This window comes from Pseudopodoces humilis, chromosome 14 (genome assembly GCF_049639895.1).
Source record: "Pseudopodoces humilis isolate 2021_Gansu_Grassland_sample_001 chromosome 14, ASM4963989v1, whole genome shotgun sequence".
NCBI classification, from domain to species: domain Eukaryota; kingdom Metazoa; phylum Chordata; class Aves; order Passeriformes; family Paridae; genus Pseudopodoces; species Pseudopodoces humilis.
In genome coordinates, this window is record NC_142213.1 from 15,805,251 (window position 1) to 15,828,354 (window position 23,104).

A 23,104-nucleotide genomic window follows, 5' to 3' on the forward strand; every position below is an offset into this window, starting at 1 on the left:
TAAAGAGAATCAGAGGCTTAGAAAAGAATGTTTATTCAAAATTGCCCAAACCTTCCTGACAGCACTCCACATATGCTAAAAGCAAACTGTGAAGCTTTCTCAATCCATTAGACTTTGAGTGAGTCCATGAACACTGTTCCTGTATCCAAAATTTACAACAGTTCAATTAAAAAAAAAGTAATTTCATTCCATCAGATGAAGTGTGAAAATCTGTATATAGTTAATTTCTTTATAGACAGACAGAGGTGCTGGGCAATATGAATGCTATTTCTCTTAAGCTAAAACTTACATTACAAGAATATAAATTATTCTTTTTACAGAATGAATATTCCAACCTTTTGTGCTGGCCCACATTTTGAGCACTGGCATAAGGGATGGCAGAATTCTGGTTTTGATATACTGGCTGTGTCATCCTCATCTTCCAAATCTTCTTCCATCCACTCCAAGAGATAACGGACCTGGCATAAAAAGCAAATCCTTCTTTATAGTCCAAAAGTTGCATGTCCTAACAGATCTGCAAATGGAGACAAGTCAAATTTGACGAACATACACTTCTGAGTGTCTCAGGGAGAGCACATCAGCTGCCCACAGGCCAAATTAAAAAATCAAGTGCTATTGTTGACAAAGCAGCTAGGAAGTTCTCCAAGTACAGCAGTGAATTATAAATTACTTCCTGCTGCCTAATCACAACTTCAGTGTGCACCCACTCTCAAACACTCCAAATCCTTTTAGCTCAGATGATTTGTGCCAGCTCATATCAATATGAATTTTGTTTCATCTTTTGCTTTAAAGAACACAAGGAATGACAAGGATGACAACATTTAACTGGTACCCAAAACTTTGCAGGAGCACTGACTTTCCTTAGGTCTGTCACTTCACAGCAGTTGGACAATTTCAATTTTTCCCCAATTAACAATATTTGAGAGAGGCCCTTCAGTGAAGTCTTAGGGCTCAGGGCATTCATGTGCAACCTGCAAACAGTGATGCTTAGGGCATGTAAATTTTACATCACATTGCATTCAACAAAACAAAAAAAAAAGCTGTTTAAGCAGTACATTTTTCTCTTGAAACTTATTAATCTACATTTCACTAAAGACATCTTAGAATTAGCAGTGACTGTATTAAGTCTCTGCTTTTTATTATTTATTATGGACCAGGCCAAGAGCTCTACAGCTGCTAGTCCAAGGGAATGGGGACAGTGGGATTTCTGAGACATTCCTCCCACTCTGTTTAATCTCACACTTGTCACAGGTTCTGCTCCTCACCACTGAGCTCTGGGAAAACAACACATCCATGTCCTATCCACTTAAACACATGCAGCTACAACAAATCCTAGGACAGCCAGGAAGGGGCCTATACCTGATTCTGAATGGTAATATATTTGAGCCTGAAAAGGGATGTTTTTCACAGAATACTGCTTTCCCTGCAAATTCCATGTTGCTCCTTGCAGTAAAGGAACTCTTCTCTCCAGCCTGCCTGTTTATGGAAGGCCAGCTCAGCAAAGCTTTACTACTTCCTACATTTGTACATGCCTAAAATAAGCAGAACTGTCACTTCACTTCCCCCTTTCCCTGCAGACTCACCAAGACTCACAATCTACTCCCTCCTCCTCCTGTGACAGCCCAGTACTGCTGCTCTCATTATCCAGTGCACAGCTCCCAGCATAGTGACATCAGTGTCTCCCAAAAGCCTGAACACACTACTTCTTTGCCCATCTCTTTGTAATTACAGTGCAGTAGCCATTCTTCTTGGTTTAAAGGTAGTTTTTGTCAAAATATTAACTGTACTTTCAAGTAGACACACACTAGACAGACACCTCAGGAGATTGCCCAGCTTCATTTCCAGGTAATCTGTCACCTGAAAAGTTCTTTACACTGCTGGGGTACTTTGGAATACTCAGCCAAGCACTCTGGGTCTGTGTACCCTCAATCCAACCTTTCAACTGCTCCACAACACTTATTTCAGACGAGAGATTTGCTTTTTTGCTGTGGTAGATTTGCACATATCCTTTCCACTGGACAGGCTGGGTACAAGGAGAGTACCAAATCCAGTAGCCATGCTGAGACAGCGCCAATAGCATCATAATGTTTATTTTTTTTTTAAATCTTCCAGTTTCACAGCACTTTTTTAAAGCCTCTTGCAAAGCTCAGTTGGCTGCCACAGCAAAAATCTACAGGAGCCCTAATGACCTGGTTGCTGTGGCTGTTCCTATGGATACAGACCTCAGGCTGTCAGAACAAGGTCAGAGTTTTTAAATACTCATTTTTTTTTAAGAGATAGGCAATCTGTAACCTTTCTCATCCAGTTAGATGATTCTCCTTTTATGAACAGCTTCACATGAACTTCAGTAATGAGGAAAGTGAATCCACAAAAGATAAGGTGATTCTGTCATCTGAATGCACAGACTGGATTTCCATATGCTTTTCATTGCTGGTATCTATTGAGCAGTGCTAGATACTAATTTTCCAGCAAGTTATAGCACTATACTTAATTTTCTTGATGAAATTCAGATTTTTACAAAGTGAGTGAAAAGTTAACTGTAATACATGCACATATACCACTGGCCAGAAAGATGGCAAATATCACCATTGTACATGTTAGTGCTTCTTGAAATGACTTAAGGGCTGGCTTGGAAATAATTACTAATATTAAGTCACATTGTAAACTAGGATAATGGTATGTACTCAAAAACTGAACAGTTCTTTGCTCTATCAGCTGATAAATTATTTCTGTCACCCCTGTGGAATAAAACATAAGAGAAACAGTATGAACATGGCACATATTTTGTAACATGGGTTTTCTATTTTCTGATGACTCTGTGAGGCTTCATTGGCACTTGTAACTCCTGGTATAAACCAAACCCAAACAGGTTTTTCAGAACATGCACCCAACAGAGCAAACCTGCATTCTCACACAGCTTTATAGTTTTGTTCTGTGAACTACAAGAAAATCAAGAAATCTGCAGCCTTAAACACATTTCCAAAAGCAAAACTCCTGAAGATTCCTGCATCATCTTCAATTTTTCAGTAGAATGACATCGGAAGCATCTCATTTTTGAGGAATAAAGGCAAGAATAAATAAAAAAATAGTCAAGACAGGTGGTACCACAAATTACAGAACAGCACCTCTGAAACTGGTATTATTATAGTCATCAGCTGTCTATTTGAAGTGAAATCCAAACTACATGTTGTTGTGTGCCCCACAAATAGCATCTTTGTGCTGACTAGTGTTACCTAAATTTCCTCTTTTCATGAGATTGTTACCCAAAGCATTCTCCACTTGATACTATTTACAAGTAATTCCTCAATTTGAACGAGATAGAATGGTATTCACTAATATTCAACAGCCACATTAACACTCACCATTTCCAGATCTCCATCAGCAACTGCTCTCAGGAGTTTTTCCACCTATGTATGAAGAAAATTATTTATTCGCTTTATTTATTTTATTTGTTAGTATTGACATTAAGCAGAACACAGAAAATCCTGTGTCCCTTGCTAACCTCCTAAGCTCATGCAGTAGGATTACTGCTGGCCCATTTCATATTTATTGATAAAGTTTAAAAGGAAAAACCTTCTTCCTTTATGAGACAGAAAATCTGTACAAGGCCTGTGGCCATTTGATGATCTCTGCCTTGCTCAGTTAAACAGTACTTACCTAAATTGAGGATATGTGGCCCACCCATAAACAAAGCCATGTAAGCTGATATATATTATTATGCTGCTGCAGCAGCAGCTGCCCTGTGCATTTCTGTGTGAGCCTAACATTAAAACTCCCTGCTCAAGGCAAATTCCTACCCTAATATACACTAATACTGTTTGGACTCTTGCTGAGCTACTCTGTGCTACCAGGAACACAAAGGATGGCAGGTTTCATTGTGCTACTTGAGAAACAACACTTTAAGATTAAAAAGATGCTTTCCAATAGTAACCTTTACATCTGCAGATAACTGGTTTAATCCTGTGCTAAAAAACAAATCTAACTTGACTGTAAGTATGAAATTTCTTTTCTTACTTAAATCTGGAAAGCTATAACTATCAAAGGGTATGCATTAGGACAAGCACCAGCATCAGCCCATTTAAGTGTAGGGTGAAGCCGGAGCTCCGCTGCTGGATGAAGGTGCTTGCCTGCTCATGAGCTCTGCAGGGGAAAAGAGTCATGTGAGGGAAGAAGAGGTGGAAGGTGCTCTGCAGAGCACTGGTGCCACTCCCCTGAGCCCTCAGGTAGCTTGTGAAAGCAGGAGAAGATTAACTTGTCTCTTCACTTCTCTAATTCTCCGCTCTCACATGAAGGAGTAGAGATCCTACCTGACAGGAATGGGAAAGGTGCCAGCAAAAGGGCAGGGAGAGTCCATCAGTCCTCTCACAATTCACCTGGCTCTGCAGAGTGTCAAGAATCATTTAAAAAGCTTTGTGAAAATCTGTTTCAGCATTATAGCAAATTATTCCAGCACTATGCTAGAATCACCGAAGGTGCTGCTGTGTAAGCGTACTTGTTTCAATAGTAAGGAACACCTTGCAAGCTGAAGATGTCATGGAGTGACAGCTTCAGCCACATTTCCATCTTCACATGGAAATTACCACCTTGCTGAGGGTGACAGTGGTGTTGGGCAAGGCAAACAAGGAAGAACGAGACTGAAGTTTGTGTTTCGTTGCTCTGATCTCTTTCTTCAGGGTTTTTAGATGAAGAACAGGACAGAAACAGCTGAAAGATCAGAGGCCAGATGAAATCTCTCCATTTTTATCTCTGCTTAGGAACACTTAAATTTGGTTTTATTATACCTTCCCAATACAGGATGAAGGTCTTGAAGTCATGCACTGGTCACTCAGGGCAGAATCTATGGTTCTTTGATTTTTCTTTCCTAACTTTGAATGTCTAAAAGTCAGCTGTCTAAATCTCAGCCAAGATTTAAACTCCCTCTCTGGTAACCACAGAAGAGAATGCAGTCAACAAATAACACCTGAGTGCAATTCAGGTCAAACTAAGCATGTTTGAGGTTAACTCCTCTCTGGAGTTAATTTCCCTGCAGTAAGGAGGGGCAATAGATGTCTCAAGTGAAGACAGCTGTCTTCCAGAAGTTGGGTGAGCTGAATCCCAATCTCTCCACATATACAGCTAAAACGGACTATATGCCCTACTGAGGTCTGTGCCTCCCCTAAACTTCCCCTAATCATACAGAATAATGTCACTGGAGAATGTAAAGGATTTTTCAGGACTCATCTTATGCCATACAAGATGCCTAACAGTAATAGCAGTGACCCACAAGCTCTGATAATTTATTTCCAAAAATAACAACCTTCTTAAAGTACTAAAAGCTGCCTCAGGCCCCAGCAGTGGTACAACATTTGTTATGCATCTTATAGATAATTTATTAAGAGCACTTAGGGCAAAATGTCTGCTACATGCATTTCCCCATCTTTCCAGTTTGTTTTCTCACTCTTCCATGGAACAGAACCTTCCTTTAAATGTAAAAATAGAAGAAAGAAATCTACTACAATTCACCTGCATGGCCAGTTCTTCAGCTGCTGAACAGGAACTGTGCATGGAAATTTTAGTTCAAACAGAGCAAGTCCCAAATTTACAATCCTGGCTCTTTCACTCTCTCTTTTCTAAGTCATGATAAACATTATGACTAGCTCATTTAAGAGTATAATTTAGTATTGATTAATAAAGGTCTGACTGTATGCCCTTAATCCAAGGTGCAAAGGAAAACTGGAAAAACTGACCATATCAGTTTCCCATTACTTCCAGTGGTATACCAGAGCATCAGGTTCTTGCCTCTTTGAGCAGGAAGCTCAGGTGAAACTTGGCAAACAGAAATGAACTAAAGCTGGATTACAGAGAAGGTCATTAACCCCAAGGACCTCAGGTATAAGCAGTTTGTAATCTTTTTTCCCTGGTTTGAACTACAGTCTTAGCACTTGGGTGCGATAAATTTGTTCCTTCAAAGAAAAAATAAACCCTCAATTTACGAGGAGAACTTCTTTAGAGTGCTTGACTCTACAAACAGGGAGGTACAGCCCTTCACTGGGCCTCTCATAGAGCAACTCAAGTGTGAAATCATATTGTCCATTCAAGATTTACATCTTTGTGTTTCAATATTTTTAGAAAACTGAAACTTCTGGCAAGAGAAGAACCTTTTAATAGCAGGCAAAGGAAGAATCTGAATGTAGTGGTGATATTGAGAGAAACAAACATACTTAGGAAGTCAATTTGGAAAAAAAAAAATGAATAGGGAGACTAGGAAAAATAAAAAGAAGCATCAGAATGAGTGGTGGTATAAGAGTCAAAACTGATTCCCATTCCTATTTTGAAAGCATGTCTTAACATTCCAGTTTGTTGTTTGCCAGAATGCCTGTACTAGTCTCTTCCCTGACAGATTCTATAAACTAACAGTGGCACTTAATTCCTGGATGGGACAGCCAGGTCCTTGGGGCACCGACTGCCACTGCACTTTGGTAAACCTCAACAAATTCTCAATGAATATGAACAACTACTTCAGAGATTCTTCCCTAGAAATAACCAACAGAGCAGCTGAAACCATGCAAAAATGAGTGCTCAGGTACTGAGATGACAAGCCCCCAGGGACAGCACTTATTTTCCAAACCAGACAGAAGGCTATTCCTGAAGAAGCAGTTTAAAACACTGTAGCAAATTATTACTCTTCTAACTTCCTTCACTTTGCTTACTGCCAAAACCTATACCTCAGTCTTACCTCTTTATAACTGTTTTTTGCTTCTTCTTGCCTTATATCAGTTGATGCTGATGACAGGCTTGAGACAGATGATCCTCTGCTGAAAGTTTCTGCTGAGTGCTGAGGCGACCTAAGCGGTGACTTACAGTTGGAAAAAAACATATAAAAATCAATTAAATAAACAACCAAAAAGAAAAAGTTAAATATCAAATTGAAGATACTAAGCATAGGCAAGAAACAGTTTAGCAATGGGCTGTTACCTCAGACGCACTCTGTCCTCTTTCAAACGTTAGGTAGCTCAATTCCATCAATGACAAAATCTGCATGAACACATTAAAGAGAACCAGTGTAACTCCACTTATAGAGGAATCTACTGACTAAAACACAAATTAGCTGACAACCTAATAATTAGTAACAGATTATGACTGAGCAGATTAAAAGTACCCATTTACAAGTTCATGTTCTATCCCACAGAGTGTATTCCTGCTGCTGGAGTTAAAGTGGGACCTTTTCTCCTCAGAGAGAAACACACATTTTCTCTTTAACAGTGAGACCCTATTAGCAGTGAACACCTACACCTCTGTGGTGCTGCATTGGAAAGAAACCAGGCTGGAAGATAAAGAGGAATACCTTGGAATTTAGTGCACACTGTAGGGAAGTCTCTTTCATCCTGTTCTGAATTTCTGGGTTTGCCCCATTTTGCAGGAGCACTTCTATGATCCCTTGATAGCCCCAGCGAGCAGCGATGTGGAGAGGAGTGTCTCCCTTCTCATTGCCAATATCCAGCCTGCAGGAGTGCACATCATAGTACACCAAAGCCTTGACACACTGGGAAGGGAAGGAAAGCTATCAATAAATTATAGAGCTGTGTCTCAGTTCAGGTAACAGGCACAATCCTAAAAGGTTTGTTTTTATTGCTGCTCATGTAACCCCATTACCTAAAGAGCAGGCTTTAGTGGTTCAGTGTCATTAAATAAAGAGTTAATAACTATATTTGCAAAGCAATGCTATCTTTAATGTGAACTCACATTAAAAATTGCTACGAACTACCAAATAAAGTCCTCATTTAGAGCATTAAACAATTTAGCCTTCAAATATTTTTATTTACTTTTTAAAATATGTAAGTTTAGTGCTAATTTGCATCAGTTTAATTCCTTTCCATTAGAATGCCCATTTGGTTTGTTACAAAACAATTACTTACATCCTCATGACCGTAAGTGCAGGCCAAATGAAGTGGAGTATTTCCATTATTGTCCTGAACATCAGTACTTGCCTTGTAGTGCAATAAGAGCAGCTTAAAAGAAAAACAAAAGTAGACATTTAACTAAAAAATTAATGTACAAACAATTATTGCTTTGCAGATTCCTTTAGGGTTCTGGCATGATGAAGCACTTCATGAGACACTAGCTCTGCCTCCTGGTTCAGACACCACCCTCTTGGCACTGCAGCACTGTCTGTGCCCTACCCCAAGAATCAAAAAGTCTCTTCTTATATATTCAGAATTTTAATTGAAAAAAAATGAATTCTCTACTGCAGCAAACACTGCAATATACTCACTACACCATCTACCTTGCACCTCAAGAGCCTATGCAAGTGAAGACACAGCTTAATTTCAACAATGCTAATTGGAGAATATCACATCTATTATATTCAAGTAGACAATAATTACTGCAGTTACACAGTCTATCCTAAACACAGTGTGAAGTGTTTAACTCAGCCCAATGACTGCAATGGTTGTTCTGGCTCAAGCAAGAGCAGAGGTGCTCTCCATTTGTATTATGTACTGGACATTTGTGTTAATTAAGTGGAAGATTTATCAGGTATGCAGAGCTGCCAGTTGGTTATTAACAATGGCTGAAAACCTTGCAGTAGAAGAAAAAATATCTTCTAAACTACAATGATGAAAGATCCTCCATTCTGACAGCTTACACGGTTCTGGTAAAATCTCCCCAGAAGACCTAAATGACAGTAACAGCAGAAGAGCTTAGATAGAGTCATGTATTTATTATGTAGGTTAGGTGTTGTGCTTACTGTAACGTTTTGATATCCCTTCTGGCAGGCGAGGTGAAGGGGAGTTGAGCCGTGGTAATCTGTAGCATTGACAATGGCTCCTTTGGCTACCAGTAAATCCACTAATGAAGTTTGACCTTGGAAAAGAAGCATTCAAAGAAAGGAGTAAACTTAGCACAAGAACACCGCTACTTTTCAAATTCAAACAGTGACTATAAACCAAGATACCCTGCATTTCTGCATACTATGTTTACATATACAGCATATTTTTTGTGGCAGATTATTCAGGGTCAAAGCCCCATAAAGGAACCTCCAGCTAAAAACAAGATATATTTGTATCCTACAAGTAACATAAGAAAATATTTGGATTCAATGTAATGACAAAAAAGGAAATTATAAATAAGAAACTTCCCATTAAGAAAATAATACAGCCTCTAATAAAAAGATCAAGTACATAGTGAACATTACAATACAGGTGTTAAAGATCTACAATGCATAGCCAGCTGCAGGAGAAAGTTGTTTCTCTATCTGCCAGTCCTCTAAAACAAGACTGGTTTCTGAGGACACATTTTTACTTTTTTCAAAGCTGAAGAAAGCACCACTGTGGTAATCACTATGGCAAAAGTAAACAGTCAGCAAACAACTCAGCCATAAGAAACTGAATTTAAAAGAATACACAACAACTTCAGTCTGTGGTCAGATAGAAACAGCAAAGTTTCAATAGCAAAGAATAAAAAAAAAACAACTTCATGCAGAATTCCAGCTTTAATACAAAGGTGGAAAACAGGCTGACAAAGATACAAAAGCAAAAGGAGCAGGAAACACTAGTGAAGAACAGCAAGCTCACTCACCACAAATAGCAGCTATATGAAGTGGAGTGTATCCCCGGTCATCTCGGGAAAATGGGGTGATAATGGAAGGGTCATTCAGTTTCCTTTAAAACACAATGGTTTGAAAGCAGCTTAATTACCCAGGTGGTGGTAGGAAGGAGGAGAGAAAGGGAAAAGCTGCCAAGGATGACAAAAAACTGATTTTGGAACTTTTTATCCTTTTACATTGACAAATCATTCCACCCAGAACTTTACATTTTATTAAGAAAAGCAGATTAGTCCCATTTCTGTAAGTTTGTTTCAAGAGAAGAAAGACCAAAGGACATACAGGCTCCATCACAGAGCAGGTGGGTTCCAAAGGATTCTGTATGCTCCCAGTATTTCTTCTGTTTTTTCAAACCACACACACACACTCTCTACTACATCCCAAAGTGCTACCAAATTCCTCTACAACCAAAAGCAGCATACTTTCTGAAGGAAATCTTAGATAAAGGTTTCTAAACAGCTTTTTTATGCATTTGAGGGGTGAAGAGTGCTCACCCAGAAACCAGCTTCTCGCACTTGTCACAGTAACACAGCGGGTGACACATTTTCTGTACAGTGTCCTTATCACTGTCACCTTGACTTAGCAGCCGCTCCACTTCCTCCTGATCACCTGAAGCAATATACTACAAAGAAAAGCAAGAGAAGAGAGAATGAGAAGCCAGTACAAAAGGCCTCATTTTAAGAAAAGAAAGCCAAGAGTAATTTACACAAGAGCACAGAATGAAAGGAACCGATTATGAAAGACGTATTCAAGCATTAGAAAGCAGAAATGAACAATGTCACAGCACAAAACCCCTTAATTCAGTATTAAAAAGAAACTGTTCTTGGCTTACTTCACTTTCTATAAAAAAATTAAAACAATTCCTATTGTCCTCTTTAGACTCAAACATGAAATTGAGCTCCTTCTGTGCAAAAACATGTCTATAAAATTACTAAGTCCTCAGTCATAAGCTGTGAACATATATAATTAGAAGCTCTGCTTTGTGTCCTTCTATAGGCAAAATTCTTTCAGAATGGCAGTATGAGATTAACAGATAATATGAAGTAGCTGTCAGGTGACTACATTCAAATTATTTCAGAAAACTCTTCCAATTTCAAGCACTAAAAGCTGTGAGACACAAGCAGTATCACATCTGTGCATTAAATGGACCACACAATACCAACAGCAGTAGCATTTCATCCTCATTTGCTTCTACATTTCATACAACATGTGCTGAAATCCGTAAGATTATGTTAGTAAGGCTTTGGCACAGAAATGTACTTGATTCAAAAGAAAATTTTAGCATTTACTAAAACACATTTCCCAGTACTAATGTAATTAACCCTTCATTAAACTCCAGAAAATTGCAGAAAGGGGGGGGATATAAACATGAAACATGCAAATACATACATATTCTGCCACAAAATTTATTAACCTTAAACAAGCAGTCTATTGGTGCAGCAGACATCTGGGACAACAAGTTCATCCTTTGTCTTAAAAGCAGCTTGTCACACAGACTCTCGGACTCCTGAAAATAAAATAGATGGATTGATTATCTATACAGTTATTTACAGGCAAAAGGGCAAAACTTTAAAAGTGGAATTAACTTTTAAAAATATCAACTTTTATTTACTATGTAGGAGTTATCACACAGATGTGAAATACGAATAAGTTTCACTTTTAAGATTTCAAGACATAAAAGACTGGGCATCCATAGAAACAATAAGTAGGTGTTCACCAGAATATTCCTCTACTGAAATTCACAGTGAATTAACATTAATGAAATTATGGTTCTGCATCTAAAAAAGGACACAGCAAAACTAAAAAATACATGTCAAAGACAGCATGAACTGTAATAGGTACAACACAGCTTTCTCAGGAGAAGAAATTAAGATTAATTCACATAAAATATGACTGCTGATGGCTACTGAAAAAGATAAACAGATAAAAAGATAAACCCAGATACAACTCTGACTTAAAGAATTCTGAAATCTCTGCTGCTGGCTGAAAAATAAGAGATTGCACCAGGCAAAGCTTTGCTCTGCAGCAGATCCATCTGTGTAGTATTTCCTATTTGGTTTGAGCTAAGCAGATACAGCTGCAACCCTTGCATCAGTACTTATTCTCTGAGACAGCTCAAGATACACTTCAGAATGCACTAAAGAATATAAATGCCTCCAAAACCAGGTGAAAATTATTAAGTGGAGTTAAGATTCTGAAGTGGCAGTACTGACCTTCCCATGAAATAAAACATCAACCTAAGAAAAACACTTTCTAAGAATACAGATGTAAACGTTTGCACATGGTTGGTTCTGATCCACAGCTGCTTATGGCTGGCAGCAGTGCTGCTGCAGGATAATGGCTCTCTAAAAATTGAAAGACTTCAGCCTCCATAAAACAGAAAACCACTGCATTTAAGACACACACCCATCTATCAGGCAAACTTCAATGGTTTAGGATCTGGGCTATGGCTTTTGCAATTAAAGTCTGTCAAGACCAGATGTAAATGTGTAAAACCAGTCTGACTTCACTTTCACGTTAGTAAGTCAACATGAAATTTGAGCCTCATAAACTGCAAATAAACAAGATCAGACTTTCTAGAAATTAGACTATTCATGTTTTAAAATCAACACAGATGCTTCTCATAAAGCTGCCCAAGAAAAACCCCATAAGAGTTCAGCAAATAACATCATTAAAAACATGTTTGTGAGGTCTGGAGATGGAAGTTCTTCTCTGTACTTCAGAGGAACCTGTTTGTATTTAGATACGTGAAAGTGACAAATGTTCACCAATCTTTTCAAATCTCCATACTTTAGCTAAGGATACCCAAGCACATCTTCTCAGAATTACAAGGCATATAACACTAGTCTCCTTGGAAAGATTCTTCACTATGAACAGGAATAACTTCCCTAAGAAATATTTGATCAAAAATGGAAGTGCTGGTACAAGGTCCTAATGTCTAATCAGAATTTCTAGTGTGGATGCTCACAGATAACAGTACAAAGCTACTGTGGAGAATCTAAATAACCCATAAGCAAGAACTTCTGTAGTTTTAGTACTGTTCCTTCCACAGTGTGTGTTTTCAAGAGAAGTGTTCCCCAAGTGGAACCATTATTTTTATTTTACAAGAGTCACCTGAGTCAGCAACCCTAAGGTAGCAGTATTATATATTTATTACATAAATCAGAATAAAAACAGCCCAGGTGAAACCACATATCTTCAATAGTGAAATACAGAATGGAAAATATATATAAATATATATATCTATTTCTATATAAAAAATACATACATAAATAGAAGAATCAGATGTTCCTTGAAGGATTAAGCAGGTTTCAGCCTTCAAAGTCAGAACTCACTTGTACCAGTTTTACTTACAGCCCAAGAATTTGTATTTCTCCTGAAAGGATTGCTTTAAGGGGGACTTTCAGGTATTTTAAGTGTACATTGTCTAGAAAATACATACATGACCTTTTTTATCTAATACTACAACGGGCAGAAAAAGGAAGTATCTGTACTGTAAGAGTGTACCTGTGTAATGATCTAGCCTAAGCCATTTTTGCAGATTACAACTGATGCCTTGGAGGAAATACAGGTGGACAGGAGCCAGAAGAACTCCTGAACACAAACTAAGGCTAATAAAGTGTTTAGTGGGGAGAGGAAGTAGGGATTATTTCCCCATCTCAACCTCTTCCCATACATTAAACAAAATTCTGCCTACTCCCTGTTCATGGCTGGCTTTGACTCCCTATATTTTTATACCTCCCTCAAACCCTCTCTGAGCTACATCTTACTACACATTAGCTGTGCATAGGAATGAGCTGGTATCCAATACTTATTAACAGGAATTCTAATTGAATAATGTTGACAATTCAGAAAATAAAACTGACTTTCTCATGCTTTTCAGGCTCCTCTCTTCCCCACAACCAGTGTGTCTCACAAAGACTTGCACGACCTTTAGTGAAGGGATTGGGAGAGAAGGTCCTGAGTGCAATTCACTTACTGACCCGAGGGTGAGAACGTGCCCATTATCCCACAGGGTACATTAGTTCCCTGCTGAGTTTCTTTCTGGAGTAAGCTTCATTAGGGATTGGACAGCAGCATTACTCAGCTGCCAGCAGCTCCATCTGAAGTCAGCTATAAAATTAAGCATAACCACATAAGGGGCTGTAATGAAGCCCCAGGGCACAGCAAAGCTCCTGCTCACTTCAGTCCCAACCCTCTTCCAGCACAATCTGGAGAAGGAAATCACAGGGCAGCAAGATGACAGCTGCTGCTGCTTCAAGGTTCATCTCCTGTACCAGAGATTAAAAGAAAAATCTCAACTGGTAACTTTATGAGGAGAAAGCAATGTTCCTCCACCTCCTCACTATTCTTTTTCCATTTCTGCCTCATAGTCTCTATTGTCATTGTGTGACACTTCTCCCACCCTGGAGAAAAGGGTGGTCTGGCTCTTTTCCTTTCCAGCTGTGTTAAGGGCAAGTTGTCCCTCACTTCATCCTCAAGGTTCTGCTGCCTTCCAGCCAGGCTGACTCCAAGGAAAGACAATGGAGGAGGACTTTGTGTTGCACATTCACTCTAAAGTGATGAAGTTCTCTAGGTCTGGAGCTGATCCAGCTGAAGCATGGGCAGAAACACAGCTTGTTCTTCTGGTGGTGCAGACACTGAAGTCCTCATTTAGACTTCTCAAGTACATAGTTTCAAGACAGGTGCGTCCCAAAGAAATATAGTACCTGAATGGAAGTGGCACTTAGATACACCAAGAGGAATAGGATCAGGCATTTAATAGGAAACAGTCATTATTCTAGAAATTTAAGAGCACTTATTCTGTCTTAGCTTGCTGGCATTGTTGTAGAAGACAATTCTACTTCGGTTTCAGTTGCCTTTCAGAGCACCAGCTTTGCTCTTTGTGTATTGATCGTGAATGACAGCCAAATGACTGCAGGAAGCAAAAGCATGTAGCAGGTTGTTTCTTTTAAACTAACATTTTTATTTTTTTGAATACAATTCAATTACAGACAAGAAATGCCACTCTCTTTACACAACATTAAAGAGTGTTGGTGTTTTGTTTGGGGTTTTTTGAGTGTACAAAACAAACTTGCAAAACAAGTTCATGGAAAAATCCCAGAAAAGAACAAAACCAAAACCAGCAAGAGCCCAAAATGTTACATTAAGTGCTCTTAAGACTGTGCCCCAGGTTGTCCCATCCCAAGCCCTGCACAATGAACCATTTTTCTGGCCCCTGCAGTTACATTCCAGTGCTTTGCAGTTGGGCAGCCTGAGACACACTGAATTCACTCTGGTTCCAAGTTCACTCCTTTTGATCTCCACATCAGCTCAGGAAAACCTAATTTTACAACAGCAGAAAATTTTACAGGAGTGGTAAGACTGGATTCCTTGACTAAATAATTTACAAAGTTCTTAAATTAGAGAAGTTTCTGAAGTCACATCAGCATCACCCTTGACTGGCCTGCAGGGATGTGACCAGATTGACTCAGTAGGTCTTGTTGCACAGTAGGAAGTATCTCATGCATCCACAATTTTCCTGCACCTGCCAGGTTAAATATCCCAAGAGCCAAATTTGACCTTCAGACAGCACCTTTTCCCAGCCCTGCACCCCCCCAAGTCATCAACTCAGTGCAGCATTGTAACCCACACTGCAAATACACGGGAATTCTTCCAGTATGAAGATTTACTGAATAATTCTAAATTACACTGCTATCTCCATTCCACTAGCACAGCTAGGCTTTTTTAAATTACACAAAAAATTAAGCTGTGCTTGTTCCCAAGTACTGTACTGCTTTCACAATCATGGTAGAGTACAAACAGTAGATAAACATACTGGAGACTCATCTGTAGAAAACAGTGCTGTCATTTTTCCTCTAACCATATGAAGCAGCAGACTTGACATTTATGTACTTCCTCAAGAAGTATACAATGATCAAATATTGGAACTTAGTTAGGACTTCATTATAATAATTTAGGTAAATTTAGCATTTGCTTCAGGTAGTCACCTCTACTCATTTTCTTAAACAAAAAAAAAAAGGAAATTCTTATGTTAGTTATTTGTATTCTGTGGCTGGATTTACACCCACAGAACTACAAGCTATCAAAGAGGCATTTGACAGATTTTAAGAGAAGCTTACTGTTGATCTGTCAGAGAGGTTGCCTTGTCGTATGTATTCTATTGCAGCCTCAATCGAGGTGAGGCAGTATCCCAACTCATCCTTCACTGAGCTGCAAAGCCTGAAGTTCTTTATGTAACTCAAGTTGGCCATCCTGAAAAAAAAATAAAGTTAAAGCTATGAACCACTAAAACTAAGATGCTAGCATGGCATATTGCAGCTCATCTTAGGCAATCCAGGCAGACAAACAGTGTGAGCTGGGAAAAAGCTTCTAAAAAGCTTGTTAGGCCAGCAGTATAGCTGGTCTGAGCTTGTAGAGGGAGCAGAACTCTACTTATCTCTTAAATATTCAATGAAAATTTATGAACTGGATAGAAGGAATATGAAGGATGAGATAAGGACAACAGTGGGAGATTAACATCTTTAAAGTGAGGGAAGCAATGTTTCAAGCACCATAAGCACCACAGTGATAGCTACAAGTTAAAGGCCAAATGCTGATCTCAGAGATAACAGCACTGAGAATCAGTTCAGGTACAGCTGGAAAGACTTTTATTGAAAATGAGGAGACCCAATGGCACAGGCTAGCAGGAAGTAATTAAACATTCACATCTAGTTTCTCTAAGAAATGCATAAAATCTTAATATGCATAAAGGTGTCACAGCTCCCAACAGAGGGGACAGAACCACTCTGTGAAGGCTGTATTGACACACAGATTTGGTCAAGAGGTGGCCTCCTACTACAACTTTTTTCTAGGCTGAGAATCAAAAGAAAGGCACATTCCTGATAGCTCCTTAATTTAGTTACATGTAAGGACCTCTTACACTTCCAGTAAGTTATTATTTTATGTTCAGAAACATTTGCCCCTACAGCAGCACTACACAAGACGGTAGGAAGGAATTCTGTATAGCCAAAACAGTTACATACCAGTTTGGGATTTCTGTTTTTACAAGCAAGTACAGCAAAACAGAGAGAAGATCATCTGCACACATGGTTTCCATGTTAACTAAAAAGAATTCACATTTGGTATTAGTCATGTCATGGTTCAAATCAAGAGCAATAACTCTAAAGTTCTGCCTCTTAAAACTAAGGGTCAGCTCTACAAGTAGAGAATGCATGGAGAGCCCAGGGCAGGCCTCCAAATATTCTCAATCTCTCACTGTAATAGTCTGCCAGGAGCCAACACAGATATAGTTTGTGCAGTACACATTGCAGTATTTGACTAGCATCCCTCCCTTCCTACACAGCAAGAGCCAGAGCATTAGCTCAAGATTTCTGAAATTCTTGAGGGCAAAGACTATGCTGAAGGTTGATACATTTTTCCATAGCCCAGCAGTCTTCCTAGAGAAAAGACGAGCTGAAGTAGGGAAAGTATAAGTTCACTGTGCTACTCTATTTGCTTTGTAGAGGTATCTTCTCTTTTCAAGCTAGATAAAGTAAATGCCAGGTTAAAAGGATTGTGCTTTTGTATCACAGAACCATTCCTGTAATCCACAGCAGCACATTTGTTTGGCCCCACCCAAAAGTGCATTTTGCAAAGGATGCATCTCAAGAACATCAGTTTCAAGATGTCAAGGGGAGCATGGACAAATACACAAGAATGATCTAGCAGCAATCTCCAGTGTTTAAAATGGGTCACCCTCAGTGTCCTGGCAGATGTGAGCTTCCTACAATGTCCAAGCTGAAACACACATAAGCTAACCCAGCTCAGCCCACAGGAACCAGTGCTGACACATCTACCTCACCTCCCCTTCCCTTTTGCTCCGTTCAGAGACCTTAATGACTCCATCTCAATTGTGTTTGATCCCCAAGTGCTATCCAAACAGCTGCTTATGTACTGAAGTGCTTTGTGTGTGCTGGTCAAGTTTAAAATTATGAATTGACTAATTACTGACCTCTTTGGCTTGGAGACTGCATAATAACTTGCACAACTTTACGTAGACAAAGTAGCTTCTGTTGAGGGGAAGTGCATTTGTTCAACTGACCCAGTTCTCGCTTTGCACGTGGTATATTAAAACTACAAAATAATTAGAAAGGAATGATTAGCATTAGCTCCTCTGCAGGATATCCAAAGCCCAAGTTTTAACTTATTCAGAGCTGAACTGAAGAATGGTTCCAAAACATTCCTATTGCTACTCCAATTGCACCTGCATTTCTGTATCCTGTAGATAGCTTAAAAACATAAAAGGAGACAACCATCAATATAAAGATTGTCCTCATATGGCACTTGCACAGCTTTGATTTTACATCTCAAAGTATAAAAAAACCTTCTGCTTGTGTCTGAAGGACACTTCCTAGTGTCTGAAGGAAGACAGTTTTTGGCTGGCACAATCTTATTTAAGACAGGATCTCAGTGACTCTTCAAAGAATCCAGAGTCATCTCTCTCACCTGAACTCAGGCTTCACTCCAATGTCTTTTTGCTGCAGGTCTTGAAGGCTCCTCGTGATTTTATTGAAATCAGCATCCTAATCAATAGAAAGGAAACAGTTTTTTTTTAATTGCCTTAAATGAATATCTCTAGTACATAGCAATCAAAGAAACTTACCTCACTTGCCTCAATGGTCCCCACATATTTGAAGACTAGATCATAAATAGCATGATGGATATACATCTGTAGAAAAAAACCCAGTATTTTAGGCATGAAAGGGAGAATTAAAAACAGCTTGCTTATTATTTTCCTTCATTTCAGATGCTTACTTCAACTGCTTGTTTGATCATATTCATCTGCTCTTCTTGCTTTGCAAGCATCTTCTAGAAAAGCAAAGCCATAAACAGCATGAGAAAGTCAGATAATTTATTGCTTAAGTAACACTGTACTATGTATTTAGGGGAGTAAGTCTTTACCAAGTGCGAATCTCTCAAAAGATGCTGCAGACATTTGGTGTAAAGTGCATTGACGGAATCCTAGGAGAGAGAAAAGATAAAAGCCATCAGATTCAGGTTAATGGGACTCAAAGGAACAAAGCCTAAATAAGTGAAGTAAGTCTTCCCTGTCTCAAAAGCACACAGTATGGTAAGAATTCTAGCAAAAATAAATGCATTTACTAAATGTTCAGATAGTGAAGTTTTTAATGTGAATTTTTAAATGGGAATTATCACTTTTCCCTCCTCCCCTTTCACAACTCTAGGCTACTCTGACACAGAAAAGCTCAATAAGGCAAAGATAACAGCAGCAGTGAAGCGAATTATATTTAGCAAATTAGACATCAGGAAGGAAGATACTGACTATGTAGTGACGGAGGCTTTTCCTTTCATGCTCTTTAAATGTTCTATAGAAAGATCCTATGTATTTATCAAATCTCTCACAGTGCCTTCCCAAGAACTCTCTAGCATCTTCAATGTTTTTAAGAGAATAGGAGTTTGATGAAGCTGTAGATTCACCTAAAATAAAAGCCAAGAATTAACACATAGCTATAATATGTACGCATGGTAAAATACACTTTATCCCTACGTATACAGCCAGCTTGTGCGCACTCAAACATGAAGTCAGCTCAATGCACCTTAACTACCTAACTAGAAGTATTGCCTTTAATGGAAAGAATTTAATGTATCACATTTGAGAAGGCTCCCCTGCTTTTTATGTCAAATATTTATTTGGAATAGCTAAAATAGGTTTCACTTGGTTTTTACACTGGGATAATTTATTACCACACACACTCAGCTTATGAGTTGTGTAAGTCAAGCTTGAAAGTAGAAGAAAAGCACTTTACAGTGTTGACAGAGTGCCCATGCAGGAAGTCAGAGTGCTTTAGGTGAGCTGCAAAATCCCATCTTGGGCTTTTACATAAGCTATTCTTTATTTAGACACGCTTCCTCTGAACGGGAGAGCAAAGTTCCATGAAGCAACATTAAAGCAAATCCACTTTTTGTCTGAATAAGACAACTGAATTCCCCACTTAAAATTCATGCTGTTTTTCCAAATAGATTTTCTAGGCAAATCTTTCATCTACAGTCAAAGGCAGACAGCTAATAAGAGGCTTAAATCCTTCTTTTCAAATTACTTCTGAAATTAGAACCTCCATCACTTCTGAAAGACTGTGATATAACTGTATGAATATCACAAGAATAATTTGAGGTATACATTAACACTTACAGAATTTAAGACTATATGAATGGCAGCTGGGTTGTTTTGGTTTTGTTTTTTTTTTCAAAAAGCCTTCCATACTTTCCTCACAGTAGTACTTTCACACTACCCTAGTACTACTTCTCTTTGCATGCACTTGTTTCAAATATTCTTATTTATTTAGGAAGACCGATGTTTTTATTTCAAAATAAGCTGAAGTTTCTAAGCTTGTTAAGGAACTTCTGTTTTTCTTAATTAGTAAACATAGACTGTTATACAAGTTCACAAGATCATGCTGTTAACATTCACAGTATTGACAGTAGTCTTGAAAATTGTCTTACAGCCTTAAGGAGCACTTTCAGTGCAGGACAAAAACTGAGACATTCAACATCATAAACTGGGCCATCACCAGGAGGCTGATATCTAACTCTGCTACACAACCTTTATCCCCCTACAAAGTGATCATGGAAGAATTTACCTCTCCAGTTTTTTGTGTATCCACCTTGCATCATAAGACACATATGGTCACATATAGGATTAAATCCATTTTTTAAGCAGTCAGCACTAAAATGAGCATGGCTAAGAAAAATCATGCTGGATTAAGTATTCCACAGATGATTCTTAATTCAACAGAATTTAAGCCCCAGTCTTAGCACGGTTTTTTGCTGGGAACAATGTGATATTTCTCTGCAGTAGCACACCAAGATCTGGCCCAGCTAGCTCATAAATGCCAGGGGCTTTTAACCAAGCCAACACTTTCCAGAATGAACACAATTATTAATCAAACAGTAATTTGCTCACTGTGCAAAGGCAGCCACCAAATTGACACCAACACATACCTGAGCTTTCTGTTTTTTCCAATGGATGAGCTATGCACAATATACTAAAGCTTTCTTCTTTTTCATTGTAAAAGGTTTCCTCAAAGAGAACCGGTACCGAGAGAGCATAATTAAAACCAGTGCCTAGAATGATGAGGTTTCCTTGTATGAAGATCTCCTGAAGCAAAAAAAAAGAGCAGATCAAGTGTGAAACTCTGCCAGAAGAAAAGTTACTCTTTGGCTTCTGCCTTGTATAGTTTCATTTCCAAGGGGGAGAAGAGAAACTTGCAAGGTGAAAAAGCTCCAAACTGGAGAAATTTCACATTTTCATGTTGTGCTGACACTGAAACAAAGGCTCCTTCATTGTGCAATGGCTGGCTGAACCTGGCTTACAGCCACTTCTTTTACAAGTCTACTGCTAGAGGTTTCAAACAATCACCAAGGTCTTGTCTGTGGATTTTAGAGCACTTTTAGTAGAAAGGAATGAAAAAAACCCAACACCTTTACATCAGGACTTAAGCCCAGCCTCAGAAAAACACCACACACCTTTGTCTGTATTTCTCACACTTAGCTATCTTTTCCCAGCAGCTCCAGTGAGGACATTTGGAATAGGAAGATCCAGATGGCAGCCTGCAAACTATCTCTACTGCAAGCTGTATGTCCAAGTTCTCAGTCTGTACTGCAAAATTACAAATAAAAAACCTGGGGTGCTGTGCAGTGTCAGCCCTGCTTGCCTCCTCTGTAACCATTAGCTGACACAATCAGTCAGAAGCAGCAGTGAATCACTTACTGGAGTGTCCCCAAGCTACATGCAGATATCAAACAAATACCTTTCCATTTAAGGTTTGAAAATTTTCTTCCAGCGGCTTCAGAACATAAGATTCAAACTGGCAGGTAGAAAGACTGTTGCTTGAAAGGCTTCCTTTGCATGGAACTAGCACCTAAAAAATGTTAAATCATGCTTAAGAGAGAAATGCTGTGTACTGCCAGCTATATATTGATACCTTTTGTCCTTAAAAGGCAACCAATTAAATCAGGCTTATAAATATTTACAGTATACATATAGGAACTATAGGTATTTTTACTTAAAAAGAAAAGGGTATCACTAGACACACAGTCTGATAATTAACCAGAAATTTCACTCAGTAACTTATCTGAAAAAGGCTGACAGATGCAACTGAAGCAAACAATACTAAGGGAAGTAAATTAAATATTTATTTACTTAGCACCATTCACAAATAACTTAAAATGACAACAAATGACTTAAAATTAAGCATCTAATAAAAAAGTGAAGTATATTTTCAAGCTTAAATGAAAATCCATCCAAAAAATAAGATAAACATCCTGGGTTTAGATCAAAGAGATTGGAAATTTGGGACAAATTCTTAATTAGAAAGAGACAATCATCAGGTAACAATAACCTCCATGTTTACTGGAGTCTCTACACACTTAATTGTGAATGAAAATTAATTGCAAAATACTCAGATTAGTAAATATTAAGGACTGGAGTTTTTATTCCAGGTCAGTTTAATAGCTTTATTTTTCTGAGTAAAATGCTGTCAAATGAGTAATTACTTGTCCACCAGGCATTTCAAGAGGTCAATCCCATTTAGTTATAAACTTGTGAGAGAATGTGTAACTTCAGTTCATAGAAAAGAAAATAAGTTTTCTGTAGAGTTTACAAACAGCACAAACCTTAGCTTTTTACTGCCTTGCAACATATAAAGGGGTTCATATTAAGTAAATAACATGCAACTTAAACTAAAAATTGTTCTGCTTCATTTCCAAGTTTTGTAGGCTTTAACTAATCTTTACATGTTTCATAGCAGACATGATTTAAATTCAAATAGCCACTATTTACTAAGCAGCTTTTAAATATACTTTTTCATACTTACAATACCATGGAGTTCTGCAACTTTGCTGCATAGATCAGGACGTCGCTTCTGAATGGCCAAATAAAAGGGATTTTTCAAGATATCTTCATCATACATAGCCATATGGACTTCAGCTATTCCAAGGAGATGTTCTAAAATACATATGGAGAATGGTTGATGGGTCATACATGGTATCTGTTAAAGCACAATATTTGGGAATACAAAGTGGCAATTTGATTCTCCTTATCCAAAAGGAAAAAGCAGTTTCAGGTTTTGATAAGTAAGTAAGTAGCCAATGGCATTGCTTAACTACTAACTGCAGTTGCTTAGAAGTTATTCAGACTATTTTTCCTGATTATACACTTCCAATTACACAATTATCCTCAATGTCTCCTTAAGCCTTCCAGGTGTTGGAACCCTACTCTGAGTATCAGAGAAGATAGAAATTATGACCTCTTTGATATACAAACTAACTTCTCCTGGTGAGATCTAAAGCAAGAGACAAATAAACAGCTTTTTCACAGCAGATTCTACTGCACTACAGGACATTGATGCTTTTGAACTATGCTCATGTAAGTCTTAAAACTCACCTGTATAAGGATTACTCACAGACACCAATGAGACACCCAGACAGTGTAACAGAAACCCTCATGTAAGGCAATCCTCAACT

The 23,104-nt window shown here is 38.4% G+C and overlaps 1 protein-coding gene across 5 annotated transcripts in view; it reads right to left on the reverse strand.

Moving 5' to 3' along the window:
* Positions 1-23,104, reverse strand: part of ANKRD27 (ankyrin repeat domain 27) — a 53,869-nt gene that overhangs the window by 9,107 nt on the left and 21,658 nt on the right. For all 5 annotated transcript variants that reach the window (XM_005526400.3, XM_088062151.1, XM_014255506.2 and 2 more), the window contains exons 2-22: positions 22,456-22,586; positions 21,391-21,501; positions 20,582-20,738; positions 18,906-19,060; positions 18,524-18,583; positions 18,377-18,430; positions 18,225-18,290; positions 18,068-18,144; positions 17,574-17,695; positions 16,606-16,684; positions 15,703-15,835; positions 10,995-11,087; positions 10,075-10,202; positions 9,556-9,638; positions 8,726-8,841; positions 7,896-7,988; positions 7,325-7,522; positions 6,955-7,014; positions 6,716-6,835; positions 3,363-3,407; positions 336-458 (exon numbers count right to left, since the gene is read on the reverse strand). In XM_005526400.3, the coding sequence (XP_005526457.2) occupies positions 336-458; positions 3,363-3,407; positions 6,716-6,835; positions 6,955-7,014; positions 7,325-7,522; positions 7,896-7,988; positions 8,726-8,841; positions 9,556-9,638; positions 10,075-10,202; positions 10,995-11,087; positions 15,703-15,835; positions 16,606-16,684; positions 17,574-17,695; positions 18,068-18,144; positions 18,225-18,290; positions 18,377-18,430; positions 18,524-18,583; positions 18,906-19,060; positions 20,582-20,738; positions 21,391-21,501; positions 22,456-22,557 (2,175 nt within the window). In that variant the 5' untranslated portion in view covers positions 22,558-22,586. The remainder of the gene's footprint in view (positions 1-335; positions 459-3,362; positions 3,408-6,715; positions 6,836-6,954; positions 7,015-7,324; positions 7,523-7,895; positions 7,989-8,725; positions 8,842-9,555; positions 9,639-10,074; positions 10,203-10,994; positions 11,088-15,702; positions 15,836-16,605; positions 16,685-17,573; positions 17,696-18,067; positions 18,145-18,224; positions 18,291-18,376; positions 18,431-18,523; positions 18,584-18,905; positions 19,061-20,581; positions 20,739-21,390; positions 21,502-22,455; positions 22,587-23,104) is intronic.